The following is a 21,384-nucleotide window of genomic DNA, read 5'->3' on the forward strand; positions in this document are numbered from 1 at the left end:
GGTTCGCTCAGTGTACTCCAATTGTCTGGTCCAAAATTCTTCGCTTTTGCCAAAACCTTCGCCAGAGTTTTGCATATACTTTCGTTCACGCGGGAGAAAATGTCACACCCAATGAACTGACAGTTATTTTCCTCATATCTAAAAACAACAGAGAAGCCCCATTAACCTAGTCATATATTTTTCCCAGCATATAAGGAAAAGATAATTTATGCATTTTCCCGCCAATATTTTCGGGTTGGCAAGCGAAATGCTCTGAGTTTCAATGGCCTTTGAATCCCTAGGCGATCCACAAGTGAACGGAGGCGAGTCGAAGCAAGGATTCGTGTTTTTAAATGCTTCGTGTTGTTCCAGAATACTTCGACGTCCCCCCCCCCCGAAACAAAAATAAATAAACAAAAATGTTGGAGAGAGATAGAGACAGAGACACAGACAGGAGAGTCCAAATACATCATGAACTGCTAAAGCAACACTTGTGCGTATGGTCATTTTGTTTACCAAGCAACAAACATTTTAAAGTGAGCAGATACACAATCCTGGTCAAAGATGGGGGGTGGATAACAGTACAAGTAGAATGATTAGGCTACTCGTATTATAAAATAAAAATATCATGGCAACGCAACAACAAATGTACGTAAATAACAATATGTACGATAAAAATAGTCATCTAACATTAATATCCATATAAACACGTAAAGAACACCATAGTCCTATGCATAAAACAATTACAGTTAAACCTACCTATGCATAAAAAATAATCTGACTGAGGAAGCCTGCCTCCTTAATAGTAAAGATGGATACACTTATAGATAGATATAGATAAAAAGATATAGTATGTAAACACAGAAATATAGACCTACAGAAATTCGAACAGGCTGACACAAATCGATGCTGACAGATTAGATGGATGGACAGAGACAGATAGACTGATATATTGATAAGTCTGTTCTTCGCTCTACTAAAAATAATTTCATCCATACTAAATGCTCTCAACTCTCCAACTCGAATTCTTCCCGCTCCTTCTGGCATCTTGCCAAAATCTTTCTAACAACTTTACCTCATCATCCTTCCCTCCTCTTTTCTACTCTGATGGTTCTGTAGCTATTTCTTCTATTGATAAAGCAGATCTCTTCGCACAGACTTTCTCCTCCAATTCTACCTTAGACGATTCCGGTGCTGTTCCTCCATCACTTCCCCCCTCTGACTTCCTCATGGCTGACATTAAAATTTCTTCAGTTGATGTATTTTCTGCCATCACTGGCCTCAGTACTAACAAGGCATATGGGCCTGATGGGGTCCCTCCTGTTGTTCTCAAGAACTGTGCTTCTGTGCTTACACCCTGCCTAGGCAAACTCTTTCGTCTTTGTCTGTCAACTTGTACCTTTCCTTCTTGCTGGAAGTTTGCTCTCATTCAGCCAGTCCCAAAGAAGGGTGACCACTCCCAACCCTCCAACTATCGTCCAATTGCTTTAACGTCCTGTATTTCAAAAGTTTTCGAGTCAATTCTTAATAGAAAAATTTTAAGGCATCTTTCCTATCACAACCTTCTTTCCGATCGTCAGTATGGGTTCGGTCAGGGACGCTCCACTGGCGATCTTCTCACCTGCCTTTCAGACTCCTGGTCATCCTCCTTTCGGGACTTTGGCGAAAGCTTTGCCATTGCACTTGACATCTCAAAGGCTTTCGATCGAGTCTGGCATAAATCTTTAATTTCCAAACTGCCCTCCTACGGTTTCTATCCTTCTATCTGTGCCTTCATCGCTAGCTTCCTTTCTGGTCGTTCTATAGCCGCTGTTGTAGACGGCCATCGTTCTTCTCCTAGATCTATCAACAGTGGTGTTCCTCAGGGCTCTGTCCTATCACCAACTCTCTTCCTTTTATTCATCAATGATCTTCTAAGCTGTACATCTAACCCTATCCACTCATACGCTGATGACTCCACCCTTCACCTCTCCATTCGGTTCCCGCAACGCCCATCTCAACAGTTACTTCAACAATCAAGGGATGAGGCTATGGCACACCTAATGTCTGACTTGGCTCGTATCTCTGACCGGGGTAAAAATAATATGGTTGTCTTTAATGCATCTAAGACTCAGTTCTTACACCTATCAACCCGACAAAATCTTCCACAGGTATACCCACTAATGTTTAATAATATTCAGCTTAATCCTGCATCATCCTTGAACATGCTTGGGGTTTCATTTACTCGGGACTTATCTTGGAAAGATCATATTACATCTCTTGTAAAATCTGCTTCCAAGAGATTGGGTGTGCCAAGCCGACTCCGCTCTTTCTTTACCCCTGCGCAATTGTTGACTCTACAGTATACAGGGGTTTTATCCGCCCCTGTGTGGAGTACAACTCTCATGTGTGGGGAGGCTCCCCACATACAGCTCTTCTCAATAGGGTGGAGTCAAAGGCTTTTCGTCTCATTAACTCTCCTCCTCTTACTGACTCCCTTCAACCTCTGTCTCTTCGCTGCACTGTTGCATCTTTATCTCTTTTCTATCGCTACTTTAATGGTCACTGCTCCTCTGAACTGTCTGCTTGCATTCCTCCACCTCTACGACGGGCGCGTATCACCCGTCTGGCAGCAAACTCTCATCCTTTTTCTGTCCAACTCTCTAATGCAAGAGTTAACCGTTACTCCCAGTCTTTCATTTATGCAACAGGTCAGCTCTGGAACTGTCTCCCTCTGTCTATATTTCCTGCTGCCTATGATCTCCAGTCTTTCAAACGCTGTGTGTCCAGGCATCTCAAAAGGATCGGATCTTGAATTTGGCTCTATATTGTATTTTGTTTTTCTCTTGGAGGGAACTGTTACTGCGGGCTCATGGCCTTTGGTTCCTTCTTCCTCGCATAAAAAAAAAAAAAATAGATGGATGTGGAGTCGAAATCAGATAGACAGGAAAATGAAGACAGACAGACAGATAGATACAGAGACATATATATATATATATATATATATATATATATATATATATATATATATATATATATATATACACACATAAACAAAAACAGAGAGAGAGAGAGGCTGCACCATAAAATTGACCAGTACTTACCATTCAGCATCCACACATCTCCACAGGAACCCATTATCATCTTAAGTAGCTCTAGAGATGTCTTCAGGTCTGTGTATAATTCCAAGCAAGACTCGAATATTACCTTCCTTGTCAATACACTTAGCAATACAAACGAAAATTATTTAGAAAATTCAGTGTCACCCCCTTTTTATATATCACAGATCCGTTTCGTGATGTGCAGAATGGAGAGTGAGAGTCTAACTGGGATTCCTTCCCACTTTGTTCTGGCACACGAAAAAAATTCAAAGTAAATTTTCAAAATTTTTAGATCCACTGCAGTCTGTACATCGGAATCTATGTTTTTCCTGATTTGTATGATACACTCTTTATACTCCCTCGGCAGCAGTAACTTCTGGACCTTTACTGCTGGAAGTATCACATTTAAATTAATAAGCAAATGTTTTACTTGATGAAGCACTAATAACGGCTGACTTTATCTCTGAAATTCAGTGTCGTCCACCGTGCGCAACACTAAAATCGGTTTTACATTTTTCACAGCGTACGTCACTGTCTTTCTATGTAAAGGGGCACTTAGACTGCAGATGTACGCTAGCTATACACTTTGTTTTTAACATGTTCTCACTCTTAATGTGACTAAAATTACGGTAATGGCAGCAGCACACCACACTAAACACCCAATACGCGCCACACACAAGCGAGTAAACACTAAACACTGCCCGGTTTACATCCAGCGTTGCCAATAGACTGCAGTAATGACCCTTGAAAATAACTCAAAAGTAGCAAAAACGTATTTTTCCACTATGCCCTACGAACCCCCTGCCGACCGTAGAAATAAACCAAATTTTAAATAAAATTACAATTATGAAGACGGGCACTGCGGGCAGAGTTTACCTGTATAACTGTGATACGTTTCCTACCTGAATTTGTTATAAATATCAGAAGTTTATCATTTTCACGAAAGTTTTAATAACACCACTAAGTGTCAGAGTTTTCCATATCCTTTGCTTAATGTAACATGCAAAGTATATCAGACAGTATATTAAAAACAAGTGCTAATATATACCGGTACTTTCACATTAAAACAATATAACAATCGGCATTATTCGAGGGAAGGAATGGACAGGAATGGATTGGTGTTGTGATGAGAAGGGGCAGACTGAGATGGTTTGGGAATGTGGAGAGGAATGCGGAAAAGAAGTCTGAATGACGGGGGTAGGGTTGTAAGAGGTAGACCGAAAAAGATCTGGCTGGGATGAGGTCATAGAATGTGACCTCAGGGATAAGGGGCTGATAGGGAGACTACCAGAGATCAAGCATCGTGGAGAACTGTCATTGTAACCAAGGCCGGCGGATGCAATTGGATAGTGGAGCCTTTATGAACGAAGCGATAAGATATGATCATGCCATGGATAATGTTATATTCTTTGCCAAGGAAGAGACCAAAGCCAGAGGGATATATAGGAATGGAAAAAGAGAGGAGAGAAAAAGGGGAAGAAAGCAGAGAGAGAGAGAGAGAGAGAGAGAGAGTCATGCTAATCTGAAAAAGTGTTATGGAAAGGATCATGCAGAACCGCAGTTACCGCAACATCGTCTTCTCCCACTGAGCTCCAAAAGGACGAAATCTGGGTCAAGTTAAGGTGAAAAACTATGGTCATCAAAGTAACTCCATCTGATGGGTGATATGAAGCGTGTGAGTGGATGGTTATGCATGTGAGGTGGTGTCAAAATTTCGGAGTAATAAGTGGACAAAGAAATGAGGAAAATTTTGGTTTCTCCTCATAATTATCATCTTGTTCTGTGGATGTACCCTACCTCACCCAAGCCTTAGGTGAGAAAAGAGATCTGGATGATGATGATGATGACTGAAGATCTGCTGGCTAAAGAATGTTGAAAAAGTAACACTGAAGACTTACTGTAAGAGAATATTAATGTGCCATGTGAAAATCTAAACAAAATAAGAATCAGTCTAAGACAGCTCCTGAAACTATGCTACGGCTAACCACACATGCAGGCTTTTGTCCCTCTGGTGATGGTGGAGGTCGTGGTAAGGGTTAATGGGGGAGCCCTGCTAAATGAGGGAGGGTCCCCAACAGGAGCAGCAGTTCCTAAGGTTGGAAGCCTCATGCCCTCTGGGTGAGGATCAGAGGGGCAGAGGTCCCCCGAGTACCAGATGGCGGGGAGAGAGGGCCCTCCACCACACCTGTGGACCCATCACGTATGGCATGTGTGGGAGTCCAGGTGTTCCTTCGGGTGGACATTGTGGTCTGCCTGCTGGTCCGTTGAATGGAAGTGGTCTCCAGCCAGGGTGGGGGGCAGGGGAGGGATCAGCCTCATGTTCGGCAAGGGTTGCTTGCCAGGTAGGCCAGAGCAAGAAGATGGCATGCCAGGGGGTGGGGGCACACCCAACCCACCATGCAATGATGGGGGGAGAAGGGTACGGCCTACAAGGTGGGTGGGCGTCGCTGGTATTGCTGGTGGGGGTTGCACCACTGCAGGGATTGAAAGCTACTTGGGGAGAAGGTGCAGGGAAGGCTAGCCTGGCGGAGGTTAGGCCGGGAGGGTGAGATGAGTGGCAGAGGCCGGGCACTGCTAGGAAGGAGGAAGCACGGATGTGTTGGGGGTATGTTCAAAATCTGAAATATCATCTGTTTCCATATAACTGGTATTGTAGTAGTGGTGCTAGTGGTGGCTGTAATCCTAGGTTCCCCTGCAACGCAGCGTTACCAACTCAGCGTTCTTTCCGCTAAATTACCACCTTCGAGCCCAATCTAGCAGATTTCTTTAACTTTCATTTGGCAATACTGCTGAAACTTGAGCCTGGCGGCTTTCAGCCTGAAGTTGGTGTTTGGCACTAACAGTCCACAGTCCTCTTTTGAGATGATAGGGATGGAAGTGAGGAACATTTCTATAACCTGACAGCAGAGCTACATGGCTATACATCGGTGCCACTGAATGATTTTCCATTCCATGGCCAAACCGGAATAAGCAGGAAAATCATTTAGATAGCCAGTAACCTATATGTACGCTACACATATTTTATTCTCTTCTTTCTGTATCCATGCGATGCGATGCGAAACGATGAAAGGGCAAGAATTATCTAACTTGTGAAAGATATAATAGAAATACTCATTTAACCTTCTCAATCGTCCCTAACCTTTTGAATAAAGCGGGTTTAATGTGCAGTATTCGTTTTTGAGGGAACCAATATGCCATTGCATCAGAAGAAGATGTTACTGGATGCTGAGTTGCAATGTAGAAGTTTCGCAACATTTAGAAGAATGCCAACACCATGTATCACAGGTGTTACGCGATGTTATTTCAAATTCTGAAATCTGCTGACAGGGATCATAAAACCCATGTGTAATACAATAGACATCAGGAAAATATTTACTATAAGGTTTTGAGTTACTAAATACATATACTTGAGTTATAGGAAAGTATTGCGTAAGAAGACTTTGGAAAATGCGATGCTCTTTTGTTTTGGTGCAGCCCTAGTCCTTGAACCTGGTCATGTGTCTATGGTGATGGTGGTGCTCAACTTGTATCTAGAAGCTCGTATTTGTTCTTATGTCTAGTCCATCGCCGCCTATGACGCCAGAATGGGGATATCGGATAAAGAAGCGTTTAGGATACTTGGTCTTCCTTTAGGTGAGTAGCTCTGGGCGTGAATATGAACAGTTTTCTGAACAATAGAACCTGAAATATTGCCTTCGAAATTTTCGTCTACTGTTATGATTCGTGCCCGTTTTATATTTTTTTATTTTTGCATATTGAAAAAATGGCATTGAAATTTAGTTACAGCTAGGGAAATGGTGTAGTAGGAATTATACTCATAATATATGTGCTTACTGGATGATACGTATAGTGAGGACTGTGGAAAAAAATAGTTTTTGGAAGTTAGAAACCTGTACAGAGGGTTAAAAAATGATATATTGCATCAGAGTATGTAGTTGTGAATTAATAATTAGGTTTTGAAGTGCTGGTAATAGATCACTTTTTAAATTTAAGTGTAAGATGGTGATTGTAGCTTTGGGTAGGAGCAGGGAGGGCTGGTTGGGCTCAAGGGCAGCAACTCAGATAAAGGAAAGTCCAAGGTCTGACTGTCTTTGTTTTGCTGATGTGGTGTATTTGACGTTCAGCAGCCATGTTTAGCCTTTTTTTTAATAAATTAAGTTTAGTTATGCAGTCTTTTTGTCGGGTATCATGCAAACCAAACCTTCGCACTAGTGGTACATACTCTTTGTTTTCCTTCTTTGCTAAGGTGGTTGTTAGATTAATTTGGTTTAGTTATGCAGCCTTACTGATGGATATGATACAAACTAAAGCTTCCTTACTTTGATTGATATATATTCTTTGTTGGGGCAGGAATCAGAATATAATGCATAAATGGTTAGGTTGGTTAAAGTTAGGTAGGGTTGGTACGGTTAAGGTTAGGTAGGGTTGGTATGGTTAAGGTTAGGCAGGGTTGGTATGGTTAAGGTTAGGTAGGGTTGGTATGGTTAAGGTTAGGCAGGGTTGGTATGGTTAAGGGTTAGTATGGCTTAGGGTTGGTATGGTTTAGGTTAGGTAGGTTTAAGGTTAGTTAGGGTTGGTATGGTTTAGGTTAGGTAGGTTTAAGGTTAGGGTTGGTATGGTTTAGGTTAGGTAGGGCTGGTAGGGTTAAGGTTAGGTAGGGCTGGTAGGGTTAAGGTTAGGTAGGGTTAAGGTTAGGTGGGGTTGGTATGGTTAAAGTTTGGTAGGGTTGGTATGGTTAAGGTTAGGTGGGGTTGGTAGGGTTAAGGTTAGGTGGGGTTGGTATGGTTAAAGTATGGTAGGGTTGGTATGGTTAAGGTTAGGTGGGGTTGGTAGGGTTAGGGTAGGGTAGTTTATTTATGCAGCCTTATTAACGTGTCTTAACAAACTAATCCATACCTAACTTTGAAAGGCATTTTTTTTTTTTCCCCTTCTTTCCTGAGTAAAAATGAATGTCCTGATATGTTGCTTTCATGGTTAGGTTAAGATTATGTGTCTTATTAATGGGTATTGCACAGATAAAACAAAATCTATCCTAACTAAAGTGTGAAAACTGTATACTCATGTTTTCCTTCATTTCCAACATAAAAGTCAAAATATATTACAGTACTTTATGGTTAGGTTAGGTCAGTATAGTTTAGTTATTCATTCCATATTGATGGGCATACTAACTAAACCTAATCTGTCCTACTGTAATTTTGAAAGTGACATGCTGGTTTTCCTTCTTTACTGACATTCGAGTCAAAATACTGTATTTTTTTTTTTTTTTATGTTTAGGTTATGCTGTGTTGTTATGTGTATTGCGTACTGTAGACAAAGCTCAGTTTGTCATAATCTAAGTGTGAAGGGACATTCGTTGTTTTTCTCTGCCAAGATTGGAACCAAAGTGTGTTGCTTTCATGGTTAGGTTAGGTTAGTTATATTGTCCTATTAATGTGTGTTATTTAGACTGAACTTAATTTATCCTGACATATGTGGAAGTCATATGTTGCTACTCTGTTTTCCTTCTTTGTTAAAGTTGGAATCAAAGTGTTGGTTATGTTTGGTTAGTTTAGTTGTGGAGTCATATGGATGGGCGTTACACAAAGTATATAACCCGACTTTGAAACCACATACAGTACTCTTGTTTTCCTTCTTTGCTGAGGTTAGAACCAGGGATTATGTTGTATTCGTGGTTAGGTTAGTTCTGATTAAATTACTAATATCTGTACTGCATTATTAATACAGTAATTATTACATGAACTTTACCTGACCTAATGGTGAAAGCCACATACCGGTACTCTTGTTTCCATCTGTGGTAAGGTTACTACCAGTGTGTGTTGCTTTCATGACTAGGCTGGGTCTTGTTGGGTTGCTAAGGTTGTATAGCATCATAAGCTTGTAAGCATGACTAAACATATCCCTTTGAATTTGAATGACTTTTTTTTTTTTATGCTACCAGTTAAGTTTATTCAATTCCGTTGTACAGTACTAGCCTAATGGCCTCAGCCCCTTCCAGTCCCCTGAAAGGAGGATGGTGGGCTACAGGAGGAGGGCTGCTTCAGCCTACAGTCCACAGGGATTGCATTTCAGATGAACCTGAGGGTACAACTTCTGCTGTAAGAATAAAATTACATTGTCCCAGGACTGAGGTAAATTTTACAAACTCTATTGAAGGAGAGAGATTACCGTCCAGTTTGCAAGTCATAACAGGCTTTTCAGTCCTGTCTTGGTTGCATCACCTCAATATGTGATTGTAGTGGATGAGTCACAGGAAGTGATTCATAGCACCCGGAGAGTTATGAACGTCACTGTGCATTCTCTTGTTCAGGATAACTCTCTTAGAATATTAAAGGGTAGCAATGAGGAAGGCTGATAACCCCCACCGTTGTCTTGTCTTGCCTTAGGGATGTGTTGACTCCTGCACCCAGCACTTGTGTTGCAAACAGGCATTTACAGTGACATGCTAAAGGCCGTTTCCCCTCATATGCCTGTCTTTCACAACAGGAATTACAGACACTTCATGTGACATAGTGGGCATGTATACATATTATCATTCATCTTTGGGTTATAATATGCACCTTTAGCCACTGTATCTCATCCAAGCATCTATGAATCCAGCAGTGAGAAAGAGGCAGGAGAGGGAAATAGACTTACATGAATACTGTGGCATGGTACAGTGGAATTGATATAACTTTAACCAACCATTGTATTGGGGAATATGTTGAATCTGGCCAGGGGTGGAGGGGAGGGGAGGTACAGCAATTTTATGAACTATGAATGTATTGCCAAGATAAAGGAAAAGGGAGATCCCAGAAATATTTCATGGGACATTCTTTCTCCTTGGGATTCATTCATGCTCCTAGAAATCAGACCATCTCTCGGGCCTGACCATTTTCACATATGTTTTTTGGCTGCTCAGTTACCTACTACAACCTTACGTTGGGTTTTATCTATTTATAATGTCTCTGTTGCAGGTGTTGACAAAGATGCAATTAATGAGAGATACAAGAGCCTGAGCTGTAAGTTGTCTGCTAGTAAGGCTCCCGCCGATAAAAAGGTGAGTTAGAGTTAAGTCATTATTGTTGTAATTCTAGTCTAGTCTGTCAGGCTGAGCATACCCATTGACTGTAAGCAAGCAGCTGCGTTCCTGTGGCAGACGATGCCGTGGCAGGATCGGGACATGATCCTTCCATGTGGTGAGGTGCTGGGGGAAAATTTGGAGTGAAACACATTCTGCACTGCATTTACTTTAACTTGACAGAGATCCCTAACCCCTTTCAGCTCAGTTGATGGCTAAGTGTAGATTGGAAGAATGATTTAACTACTAATAAAAGAAACCCAGTCCTACATTATAACCAAGTCTCTTTAAATATTATGCAACAACAATTTAGCATTTACTATGTTGGAGTGGTTCTGTTCCCTTAGGTGAAAACAAACCAACTACAGAATACGGTACATTAGCTCATTACTTGTTAGAAATATACTACGGAAAGTCCTTATTATGTATCACCTTTTCATTCATTTTTGCCACTAATTCTGCAGCAGCTTACAGATGATATTGCCTGTTAAGCATTCATTGATACTTATAAAGATTATTTGCCAGAGTCTCCCAGTTTACTTTAATGGGAAGAGGTGTGATATTTTAAATCATATGGGCTGGGAATAAATGACAGAAAAAAGAAGGATGGGGGGTGGGGCTTATTCCTGCAATAGAGTGACTGTAATGGTGCTGGAGAGGGTGCCTTTACGTGGTAGCACTGACATAACTGGGTGGCTCCACTGCCTGGGTATACAATTGTCTCTCAGCATCAGTGCCCCCAGGTAGGAGAATGATGGACTACAGGAGGAGGGCAGCATAAGCCTGCATTCCACCTGGGTCACGTTTCTGATGAACCTGGGGCTGCTAGAACTACTACTGTGGTGATGATGATGATTTAATGACTTTCTGGTATTATATTGCAGAGACTGGAGGAGGTGGTTGCAGCATTTAGTCAACTTCTGCCTCAGCCTATACAACGCAACAATCATGCCCGCCACAAGACCAACTCCGCTAAAAGTAAGTGTGGGAGTTTGTTTTGAATACTTTATAGGCAAAAAAATTGGTCTATGTATTTAGTTGGAGTAAGAGGTCAGTAAGATGGTGAATTGTTAAGACCAACTCTGCCAAAAGTAAGTCTGGGAGTTTTATTTTGTACTTGTGCTTTTATTTTGTACTGCCTCCTCTCCTTTCTATAAGGTTACATTATTTGGAAATGTTGTTAGGGTGGTGATGGTGACTATTTGGAAATGTTGTTAGTGTGGTGGTAGTGACTATGATTTCCTACTCTTACTCTCATTCCCACTCCAACACCTACTCTTATCCCCTACTCCCACCTCCACTCCCACTCCCACACCTACCCCTACTCCCACCTCCACTCCCACTCCCACACCTACCCCTACTCCCACCTCCACTCCCACTCCCACACCTACCCCTACTCCCACCTCCACTCCCACTCCCACACCTACCGCGACTCCAACTTCCTTTCCTATTTCTTCTCATGTTCCAGTTACAACTCAAACTCATACCCCTGACTTCTATTCCCATTCATACTCTACTTCCACTCCTCCCCCCACTCATACCTCTGCTCTTACTCCAAATACTTTTTGTATAGTCTGCTTACTCCATATGATGGTTGGAAAGTGGGTTTGATGATGATACATTACTTATTCACAATTTGTCTTGTCCCCTCAGGTAATAATACACAAAACCATGACGTCGATTCAGACGATGCCAGCTCAGAGGAGGATTGGAGAGGTAAAACATTATGAATCCTCTTGTATATTAGTGATGTAGACTGTTAATATTAAAGTGAAATAAATAATGCTAAGGTGTAATCTAGGAAATAAATCACAAAGGAAGAGGTACAATGAAGCCCATGTTCCAACCTAGAATGTGACTCTTAATCCCAGGCCTTCCCAAATCCCTCCTATGGCTATACAGTTTTTCTTCCTTTTAAATAGCAAGAGAATGCAGAGGTGTAATGCAAGAAATAAATAGCTAACCTTGCAAATGATAGTAGTCTACAAGCTTGGTAACTAGCCACTCAGTCATCACTCTTATTCAGGAAACACTCACCCACAAGTACAGTCACTTACATAGGGTCAGGAGTCTCTGCTGAAACTCTCACATTGTTTCCAGTCTAATTACACATCTTGGATTTCTTTTTCCCAGCTACTTCCAAGAACTATTAGGAAAGAGTTAGCAGTTTTGGCACTTGGTTTAGATTCCAGTCTGTGGAGAATGTCAGTTGTATTATGGCCAACCCAAATACTGTATAGGAATTTCTTAGGAGGAAAGATGGAGTCACTTTTATGTTATCAGTAAGGAAGAAGCACAATGAATCTTTCTGCCATGTAGAATACAATTTTTAATATCAAACCTTCTTCCCATATCCCTCCTATTTCAGCAGTACTGTATATATTATCTCCTCAGTGTTGTGTCGCAATGGTCGAGGGGCGGGTCAGCACTCACAGCAGCAGCTCAGCGAGGCCGAGAGGGAACGGAGGAAAGCTGAGAAGAGGCGAGCCAAGAAGAAACGCAGAAAAGAGAAGAAAAAGATTGAAAAAATAGAGAACCGAATTTTTAATCAAAACTCCGATGATACTAAAAAGTTAGTGAATACTGTGTATAGATTGATGTTCTGTTCCATTTTGTAATATAAGGCAGTTTATTATTACAGTATTATTATTATTTACTGGTACATTTGTGTTTGTGTGTGTTGTAAATGTTGTCTTATGGTTACCCATAATTTGCTACATTTTCAGTCATTCTTTTGTATTTTTTATTTTATATACAGTAATCTCTCAGTTATCTGGCTGGCCATTACCCAAACGCTGTGATTTGGGTGTTCGAAACCGTTATTCATACATTTTTTCATAATATCCGGACAAAATGCATGCGTCCAGGTGGAAATTATGACCGCATGAACATTTTCGCGTCCGGCAGGGCGGGAATAGCCCGATGGTGCCACCCCGTCTGCCAGGGTAGTTTCTCCAGCATTCACTAGAGACCCCCCTTGGCCGTTCCCAGTTCCTGCTTGGCAACAGTGTAGTAAACAGCTCATCTCAGACGGTGCACGTGGTGGCTTTTGTGGTTGTTTCCTACCAACTTTTGGCCTTGCTATTCCTTGCATGCCTCTTCCTAGGGTGTGTGATGATGGCCCCTCCACCAGGGAAAAGGAAGAGGGTAGTGCCGACTCCATAGAAGCGGGAGATTCTGGGTAAGATTGAGGCGGGATGGTTGAATCGTGAGCATTGATGTTGATTTCATTTTAGCCTACTGTATATACGGTACTGTACCGTGATTTTATTCTATTTTAACATGATTTTATTCCATTCTGCCATTATGTTTTGTGTGCCCACTGCATTTTTTTTGTGTAGCCATTTTTCTCATGTTTTCATGTCACTGCAGGGTATGACCCTGCGTTGGTGATTTCTTGTCTGTGGTTGATGGGTCAGCTTGACCATGGTAATTGCTTGGCTGTGGTTTATAGTTCTGCTTGACCAGATAGAGTAATGTTAACAGGAACAGGTGTTGTACTGTACAATGTACTGTAGTGGCCTTTTACACTGGCTTTCAAAGTTATGTACCAATGGGGATCAGGGGAGAAGTCCATTATCTGGATAGAACCATTACCCGGACATGCGTTTGGCTCTTGTACATCAGATAAACGAGGGATTACTTTACAGTATTTATTGTGTGTGTGTGTGTGTGTGTGTGTGTGTGTGTGTGTGTGTGCGTGCGTGTGCGTGTGTGCACGCATGCTTGTGTGCGAGGCCTCATATTTCACTCGCCTTCATCAGAAAGGAAGAGTCAGGCTCAGATGATGAAGATGACGATGATGATGAGGATGAGGATGACGATGATGATGATGAAGAAGAGGAAGGTCAAGGACTGGACCCTACCTCTGCCTTTGTGGCCACAGCAGTCAAAAGCAGACGGAGAGGCATGGCAGCAGCAGCGGCAGCGGCGACCAGGCAGGAGAAGCCAACAGGGAAACAATCCAAACAGGAGGACAGGAAAACGGAGGATACTAATGGTAAGGACAGTAGAAGTAGACAGTGTATGATAGAGTGGTAACCTTAGCCCCAGCATCATCTGAAATGTGATCGCAGTGGAATGCAGGCTTCAGCTTTGCTGCTCACCATTCTGCTTTGGAGGGTAGAGTAACATTTGAGGGACATTTGTATATTCAGGAAATTGTACGACGTGGTTATGTCATTGCCACCACTTGAAGGTGTTCCTTTCAAACACCACATTGTATGATAAGAGAAGATATATAATAATTTTAGAAATATGCTGTAGATGACGAGAGAGGTAGTGTTTAGTAAAATAGAAGTAGCCAATATATGAGCCAGAAGGTGGAGAGGGAGGAGATAGCAGTGATTAGCAAGAGTGAAAGAAAGAACCAGAAATTGATATCATTTTAGCTTTGCATTTAGTGGATTTACTTTACCCTAGAGATGGCTAAATGAAGCACAGGATTATTCATGTAGGATGGAGCCAAGAATTAAAAGACTTGAATGAATGGATATATGGTACAGTTCACCTGGCTTTATTGATAGCTGTCATATAACTTTAGTGCTGTCCTGTGACTTCCCTAGTGACCCACATGCAGTTCTTTATCATCATCATCATCCAGACTTCATTTCCCACCTAAGGTTGGAGTGAGGCAGGGTTCAGAAAGCATGAGAAAAACATGAAAGAAGGATAACTAGCTAAACTCACCACAGTTATATGGCCACACTCATTCACTCACCATTCAAGCTCCACGAATCCAGCCTCCATCTCACAAGCTTAAGCTTTCATTCCTTACACACTACAGATTAACCATCAGCTTTAGTCATGCAGTATATAGAAATTACCTCTAAACCTTCCTCTTCCTCCTTAGGTGTCATGTTCTTCCCTGTGCCCTGTCTCCAAATATCTCTACTCATCTTCCTCTGCAGGTGTGGATGGCACAGTATTACAGGCGCGGCAGCTGGCCATGAGGGGTAACGAGGCAGCCAACGTGGGTCAGTATTCGGCGGCGGTGCGGCTTTTTACCGACGCCATCAGACTCCACCCACTTGACCACCGATTCTTTGGCAACCGCTCATACTGCCACCACCAGCTGTCACACCACGATAAGTAAGTTTGTTGGCAGCAAGTTATGGTACTGTATATTCATTTGTCCATAGCCAGATGTCTTAATGCCAGAGGGGGTGGCCTTGAATAAATAACTTCTGTGTCTCCTTTTCTTCCACCTTCAGGCTGCCCTCCCTCCATTATATAATGTACCTCTTCACCCCATCCCTCCACCTCATCCTCAGTCTTCTCCTCCATCTCTCGCCATCCATTTCATTTTCATCACCCCTACTCAATCTGTCACAGTTCACTCCACACAGCCAAGGTATCCAGTGATATGGTACTGCACATCCACTTCAACACCATAGTGCTTCTACTGTCACCACTGGCTGTCATGTGGCAGTCAGGTTGATGTGTTACACAGTATATCCCAATTATCCTTTTATCTTCACTAAGAAGGTCATGTTTTTCACTGTGTTTATGTCTCTGTCTGTTAGCAGCAATACAGAAAATTTATAGGATGAAATGGAACCAAATTTGGAATAATGGTTGAGGACCATTATAGGAACAGCTTCATATAAATTAAGTGAAAAGGGGCACAAGTCAAGGGGATGAAAAAAGTGAAAAACAGAATGCCCTTCCATGAGCCACCATTCGGTGACCAAGGCTGACACATGCAAGCAAGGTGGAGCCTTTATAGACAAAACAAATGTTGCTGCATTGGTAGAGATATGTGCTGTGTGAGTGTTTTTGTTGATATTCTTATCTGTTCTGTCTTGAGTCACTTTTTCTCAGTTTGGGTTAAACTTTTTTAACTAGAGGGATTAGGTCAAGCCATCATTAACACCTCATCATTGAAGGCCAGTTTCACAAACCAAGTTAGGATCAGTGCCCTGTCATACCTAGGATTTGTTTTTGCAAGAAGAGCATGGAAAATTCTGTACTCTCCTTGTCCATCCTGCAAAACATTGTACTAGAGAATACGCTTCCCTTGGAACCAGGATTTATTTTTACTTGAAGAGACATGGGAAGATCCTGTACCCTCCTTTTCTTGTCCATCCTGCAAAATAGCATAGTGGAGAATGTCTTTCTCTTGTAAGCAGCATTTGTTTTTGCAGGAAGTGATGGGAAGATTTTGTACTCACCCTTTTCCTTCCCGCAAAAACAGATGACAATTGTGACAATATTGATCATGAGTTTTTTTCTTGTGTATCTGAGTCTTAATTTCTGTTTTGTTAACCCCCACTCTTTTTCTTGTCTGGCAGAGCATTAAAAGACGCAGAGAGAGCGATAAAATTGTCTCCTCAGTGGCCGAAAGGGCATTTTAGAAGAGGAACGTCTTTACGAGGTTTAGGGGTGAGTATGGCACCGAGTTGGGGTGTTTAGGCAGAAGGAGAGAAGGAGTGTGAACTATACTCTTTTTATTTTGACTGCTTTAAAACTGCCATCTTTTTGCCTTGAATGCTGAGTTGTAAGAATACGTTAACACTTTAGTTCGTTCATTTTAGCTAGGTTGAGAATTTCATCCTTGTTCAACTTATTTCCTGTATCTGAGTGGCAGAATATGACAATACTATTCCTCAGCATCATTTCTATTGAACTTCATGACTAGCATCATATTCTTGTGTTCAGATCAGTATTCAAGATGGATTTCAGTTGTATGTTTAGTTAGAGTGAGTAGAGTATAGAAATTGATGCAAGTCATGGATTAAATGCTATGGAAAGAAGGTAGAGCCTTAGCATTGTCTTATTCTGCCATTTAGCTATGTGAAATAAAGCTGAAAAGGGATGAAAATGTGGGCCAAGTTAAGGTGAAAGAACTGTTGTTTAACTCACAGCAGCGAATGCTCTTGATTGTTTTACTTAGGCTAAATTCAGACAGTTTTATTCAGCTGAAGATATTTCTAGAAATTGGATAGTATTTCCTCACCAATTGGTTGGGGAGTTAAAGTTCCTGAATGCAGTACCAGAAAAGAGAGGTACTGTAATGTGCAAAGGAAGTGGTAAATAGAATTGCATACGGATGGAAAGTGGCTGGGGCATTTGAGCCTTGATACTAAGCATAGGTCTGAGTGTGGCAGCTGCAGTAGGTGTTGCATGATGATGTTTGCCTACATAGATGCCTGAATAGGAAATTTCATCGTGGCATGAGATGGAAAAGTTAGGAGTAAGAACAATGGAAGTTGAGTGATTTAGGATGTGTGTTGTGTGAATAGAGTGGAGAGGAAAATAATGTGTTTGTGAAAGATGCGGAGTGAGGAAGCCTGTTGACAGTAAGGTTGAAGAGTGTGCTTAGATGGTGTGGCCGTTTAGAGAGAATGGACGTAAATTGGGTGGTGGTAGTAGCAATAGTGATACTGTAGTTGCAACCCCAAGTTTATCTGGAAGTGAACTTGGTGGATTACAGACTAAAGTTGCCATTCTTTCTTTCGGAGGATGGGGAAGAAGTTGAGGAATGTTCATATAACTGGGCAGCAGAGCCACCTGGTATAATCAGTGCCACCACATGAAGGCATCCCTCTCCAGTACCTAAATAGGATGGTGAAATATGATTAAGTGAGGGAGTTTGAAGGTGGGAGGGGATGTTCCTGGCCCGTATTCTTGTCAGTTAAGGAAGCTCCCTAGTATCTCTACCATTCCAATATATATTTAGATACAGCTGGCTAATATTGTTTGGTACATAACTTATGCAGAGTATGGTGATATTAGAATGATTTAAGTAACATAGAAGAGGATGGCAAGGCATAATTAGCAAAATAAATCACTTAGGAAGAGGCATTAGGGAACTTCCTTAACTGATGAGAGTACATGTCCGTATCTTTTTTCCATTTCTCTTTATCGCAGAAATTTTTAGAGGCAGAATCTGCGTTTGAAGAGGTGCTTCGCCTGGACCCTGGCTGCCAGGAGGCCCACGAGGAGATAAAGCAAGTGCGGGTGACCAGAATTGTGGAGATGGGCTTCACTGGACGCCAGGCTGCCAGCGCCATATCAAAATATACCCATGTACAGGTCAGTTAATAGAACAGAAGCAAAATACGCTTTTACACACGCACACCCTTGTTTTAGTCTCCCTCTCCTCTTTTCCCCGTTATTTTCTTCTTTGGCTTGATTATTCTTATATCCTGTCACTGTTCACTTTAATGACTCATATGCATGTTTGAAAACCAGTAATATAACAAGAAATTGGACATCACAGAGATTGTGTAAGTGATCAGATGGATAAAATAATTGCCTATTGCTTGACAGTATGAGGTTAATCCCAGGCTAGAGTAGGGGACAGTTTGCTAATTTGAACTTCTTAAAACAGACTTTACTGATTTTACACAACCTAGTGATATGCCATATAAGTACCCCAGTAATACTGGAACATCAGTTGTGCATGAGACAATCCCCAGTATGTACTCTGTTTGGACAGTGAGTGTCGGTACTGAAGTGGTGACAGGTGAAGGACTGTGGGCCCAGATTCTACAAACCGTCATAGCTAAGTCCGTCGTACATATCTAAACAAAATGGCGCATTTTAGACATAACTCCGTCAGAAACTCGTATGGTCGACCATAAACTCCTATGGACGACCATAATAAGACGCGCGATGGTATGTTCGGGTTCACCCTGTCTTAACGCCGCCTATGACCGTCAGAAGTGTGTCAACATGGCCGCACCACAGCAAGCAGATCCCCAGCCGAGGAATATTTTCCGAAGAAGGGACGTGCTTAACGAGCTCAGTGATGCTGAGCTTATCAAGAGATACCGGCTAGACAGGGACGGTATTTTGTATGTCACCAATCTTGTGAGAGACACCTTATCGAATGACACCAAGAGGAGAAACCCACTCACCCCGGAGCTTAAGGTCATCATAACACTACGTTATCTTGCTACCGGAAAAATGCCAATGTGCAGAGTTTGGGCTTTACAGTACTTGTAGGGCTAGCCCCAGCAGGTTAGGTTAATTATGGACGTCTAAAAAATATTAAATAATAAATAATTAAATATAATAAAATAATAATAATGGGATAGGTAAAGTTTAGACTGGTCGAAAAAATAATACTTTAGGTTAAGGTTAGTGTAAAAAAATATGAAAATATTAAATAAACCAGAAACAAATTATAGAAATATATAACTCAACCTAACCCAGATGAACTGGTTATTGTCCCATTGCTGTCCAAAGCAATGAACATTTTCTTTAACTTTCTTTGGACTTAAGAAAATATTTGTAATGTAGGTTAAGTATATTATAATAAATAATGATATGAATAAATATATATATATATATATATATATAATAAAATTTAACCTAACCAAGTTTAGCCTAGCCAACAAAAAAATATTAATATGAAATTAGATGAAATTAATAAGGTAGGTTAAGTTTACACTAGTCAGACAGTGTTTTTGGTTACACACTTTTCAACGGGAATACGTTTCAGCGCATTTTCTCACAAACGAATTCCTATTTTACTATGTCTAACTTCCCCAAAAGTCGTAATATGAAGTTAAAACAATTTAAATCCAAGAAAATAATGCCAAGAACCTATTTTATTCCATAAATTTAAAGTAGACAAATTGTGAGCGGTGCGTTCTAGCAGCTGACGGTGTTGTTGGATTAGTGAGGTATGGCCGACGACTTCCGACGGCCATAAGACTGACTGTCATAAATTTGCTTAGCTATGACGGTTAGCTAGGGTCGACCATAAGCACTATGCAGAATACAGGCCGTGGTGTATAGGAGGCCTGCTGAGACTTAGGGAACATGCAGTCATATCTGTGCTCAGAGTTGAAAACAAAAATAATTGTCTTGTTCTTCACTTTTTATGACACCCATTGTTTCCCACTCAGAGTTTCTTTTCGCCATCTTTTATCATCATCGTCGTCGTCATCTAGACCTCGTATCCCATGAAAGGATGGAGTGAGTGGAGTGAGATAGGGTCCTGAGAGCTATAAAAAACCTAATAGAAGGAAAAACTATCCAAAAGTGTGCATGGTTAAGTGGGCCACACTCTCATTCACTCACCACTCAAGACTCCGGAATCCTCATCAACTTACTGATACCTTTTCCCCCACAGCCGGCCTTAGATGCATTACTAGCGGGGGAGTTCCGGGAAGGTCTGGGTGATGTTTTCTACTCTGACGAGGAGGATATTGGGGATGATGACGATGCTTTAAAAAGAGTAGGACTTACCCATCATGCCATACCTTCTGCAGCCTCTACTAATGCCAACCTTAAAATGAAGTAAGTGTTGTGCAGCTTTGTTTATAATTCTGTAGGTATTTTTATATATTATTTATTTTTTTATTTCCTTATTTTTTTGGGTAGTGCTGGAGAGGGATGTCACTCAGTGTAAAGCCACCTGAATACCATGATCGTAAAGTATCAGGAGTGAATGCTCTTGATTTTATTTATTTTTTCCTGGAGTCAAAGAGTATTATAGAATTGAGATCACAAAGGGAAGTCATACTCCTACAGTTTTTATTTTTATTTATATGTTACACATTTGAAACATATGATGGTGGAAAAATAAAGTTATACCTTTATACTTCAGTAGTGAATGCCTTCTAGAAAGTGGAGTGTTCTATAACTATTTCTAATCCTCACAGGGGTACTAAAATTTGACCCTTTTTACATTAGATGTTGGTTAGACCATCTCATATTCAGGTTTAACAGTATGGACGTATACTGGTAATCTCTCCTTCTCAAGACTAATGCTCATCCTGCTCAACAGCTGCCCATTAACAACATGTGTGAAGGCCAGGGTAGATAAGCTGAAGGCCATGATACTTTGCTCACATGTGTATAGTGTTTAGTATACATGTAATTCATCCACCAAGACTTTCACTACCTGTTGCCTTCACTCAGCACTAGAGACTATAGAACTGATGGAGTTAGATGCAGCCCTCTTTAACCCTTCACTGCCAGGGTGTTCTCTCAGACTGAATAAAATTATCTGGTAGCAGCAACAATAAAATGAAGGTGATTTATCATAGAATGAGGGAAATCCGACTGCTGGGGGCAACGCGAACTGGTAAAAAATAAAATAAATATAAGTAAAAAATATAAAAAAGTCTAGTCTTAATTCTTGTTATATCTGCCTGTGGGTGACTCTACACTGAGTGACAAGCCAAATGGTTTCCTGTACACCAGGAAACCATTTACTATGCTGGGTGGTAACCATATAATCAAATTATGGCACCTGGTGGTTTAACTATCACATAAGCAGAGTACGATGACATCCAGTATTATCACAAT

The 21,384-nt window shown here is 41.2% G+C and overlaps 1 protein-coding gene across 2 annotated transcripts in view; it reads left to right on the plus strand.

Annotated features, from left to right (window-relative positions):
* Window positions 1-6,577: 6,577 nt before the first annotated feature.
* The window catches only part of LOC145391484 (uncharacterized), a 28,475-nt gene continuing 13,668 nt past the window's right edge, over window positions 6,578-21,384 (plus strand). Inside the window, exons 1-10 of one of the 2 annotated variants that reach the window (XM_080266096.1) lie at window positions 6,578-6,692; window positions 10,013-10,095; window positions 11,001-11,094; window positions 11,770-11,832; window positions 12,511-12,688; window positions 13,881-14,116; window positions 15,027-15,207; window positions 16,410-16,500; window positions 17,989-18,153; window positions 20,204-20,370. In XM_080266096.1, the coding sequence (XP_080122222.1) occupies window positions 6,644-6,692; window positions 10,013-10,095; window positions 11,001-11,094; window positions 11,770-11,832; window positions 12,511-12,688; window positions 13,881-14,116; window positions 15,027-15,207; window positions 16,410-16,500; window positions 17,989-18,153; window positions 20,204-20,370 (1,307 nt within the window). In that variant the 5' untranslated portion in view covers window positions 6,578-6,643. The remainder of the gene's footprint in view (window positions 6,693-10,012; window positions 10,096-11,000; window positions 11,095-11,769; window positions 11,833-12,510; window positions 12,689-13,880; window positions 14,117-15,026; window positions 15,208-16,409; window positions 16,501-17,988; window positions 18,154-20,203; window positions 20,371-21,384) is intronic. The other variant, XM_080266104.1, reaches the window with a different exon arrangement.

The sequence above is a fragment of the Coenobita brevimanus genome, chromosome 2 (genome assembly GCF_032717465.1).
Source record: "Coenobita brevimanus isolate Jiangsu-jjx chromosome 2, ASM3271746v2, whole genome shotgun sequence".
NCBI lineage: Eukaryota > Metazoa > Arthropoda > Malacostraca > Decapoda > Coenobitidae > Coenobita > Coenobita brevimanus.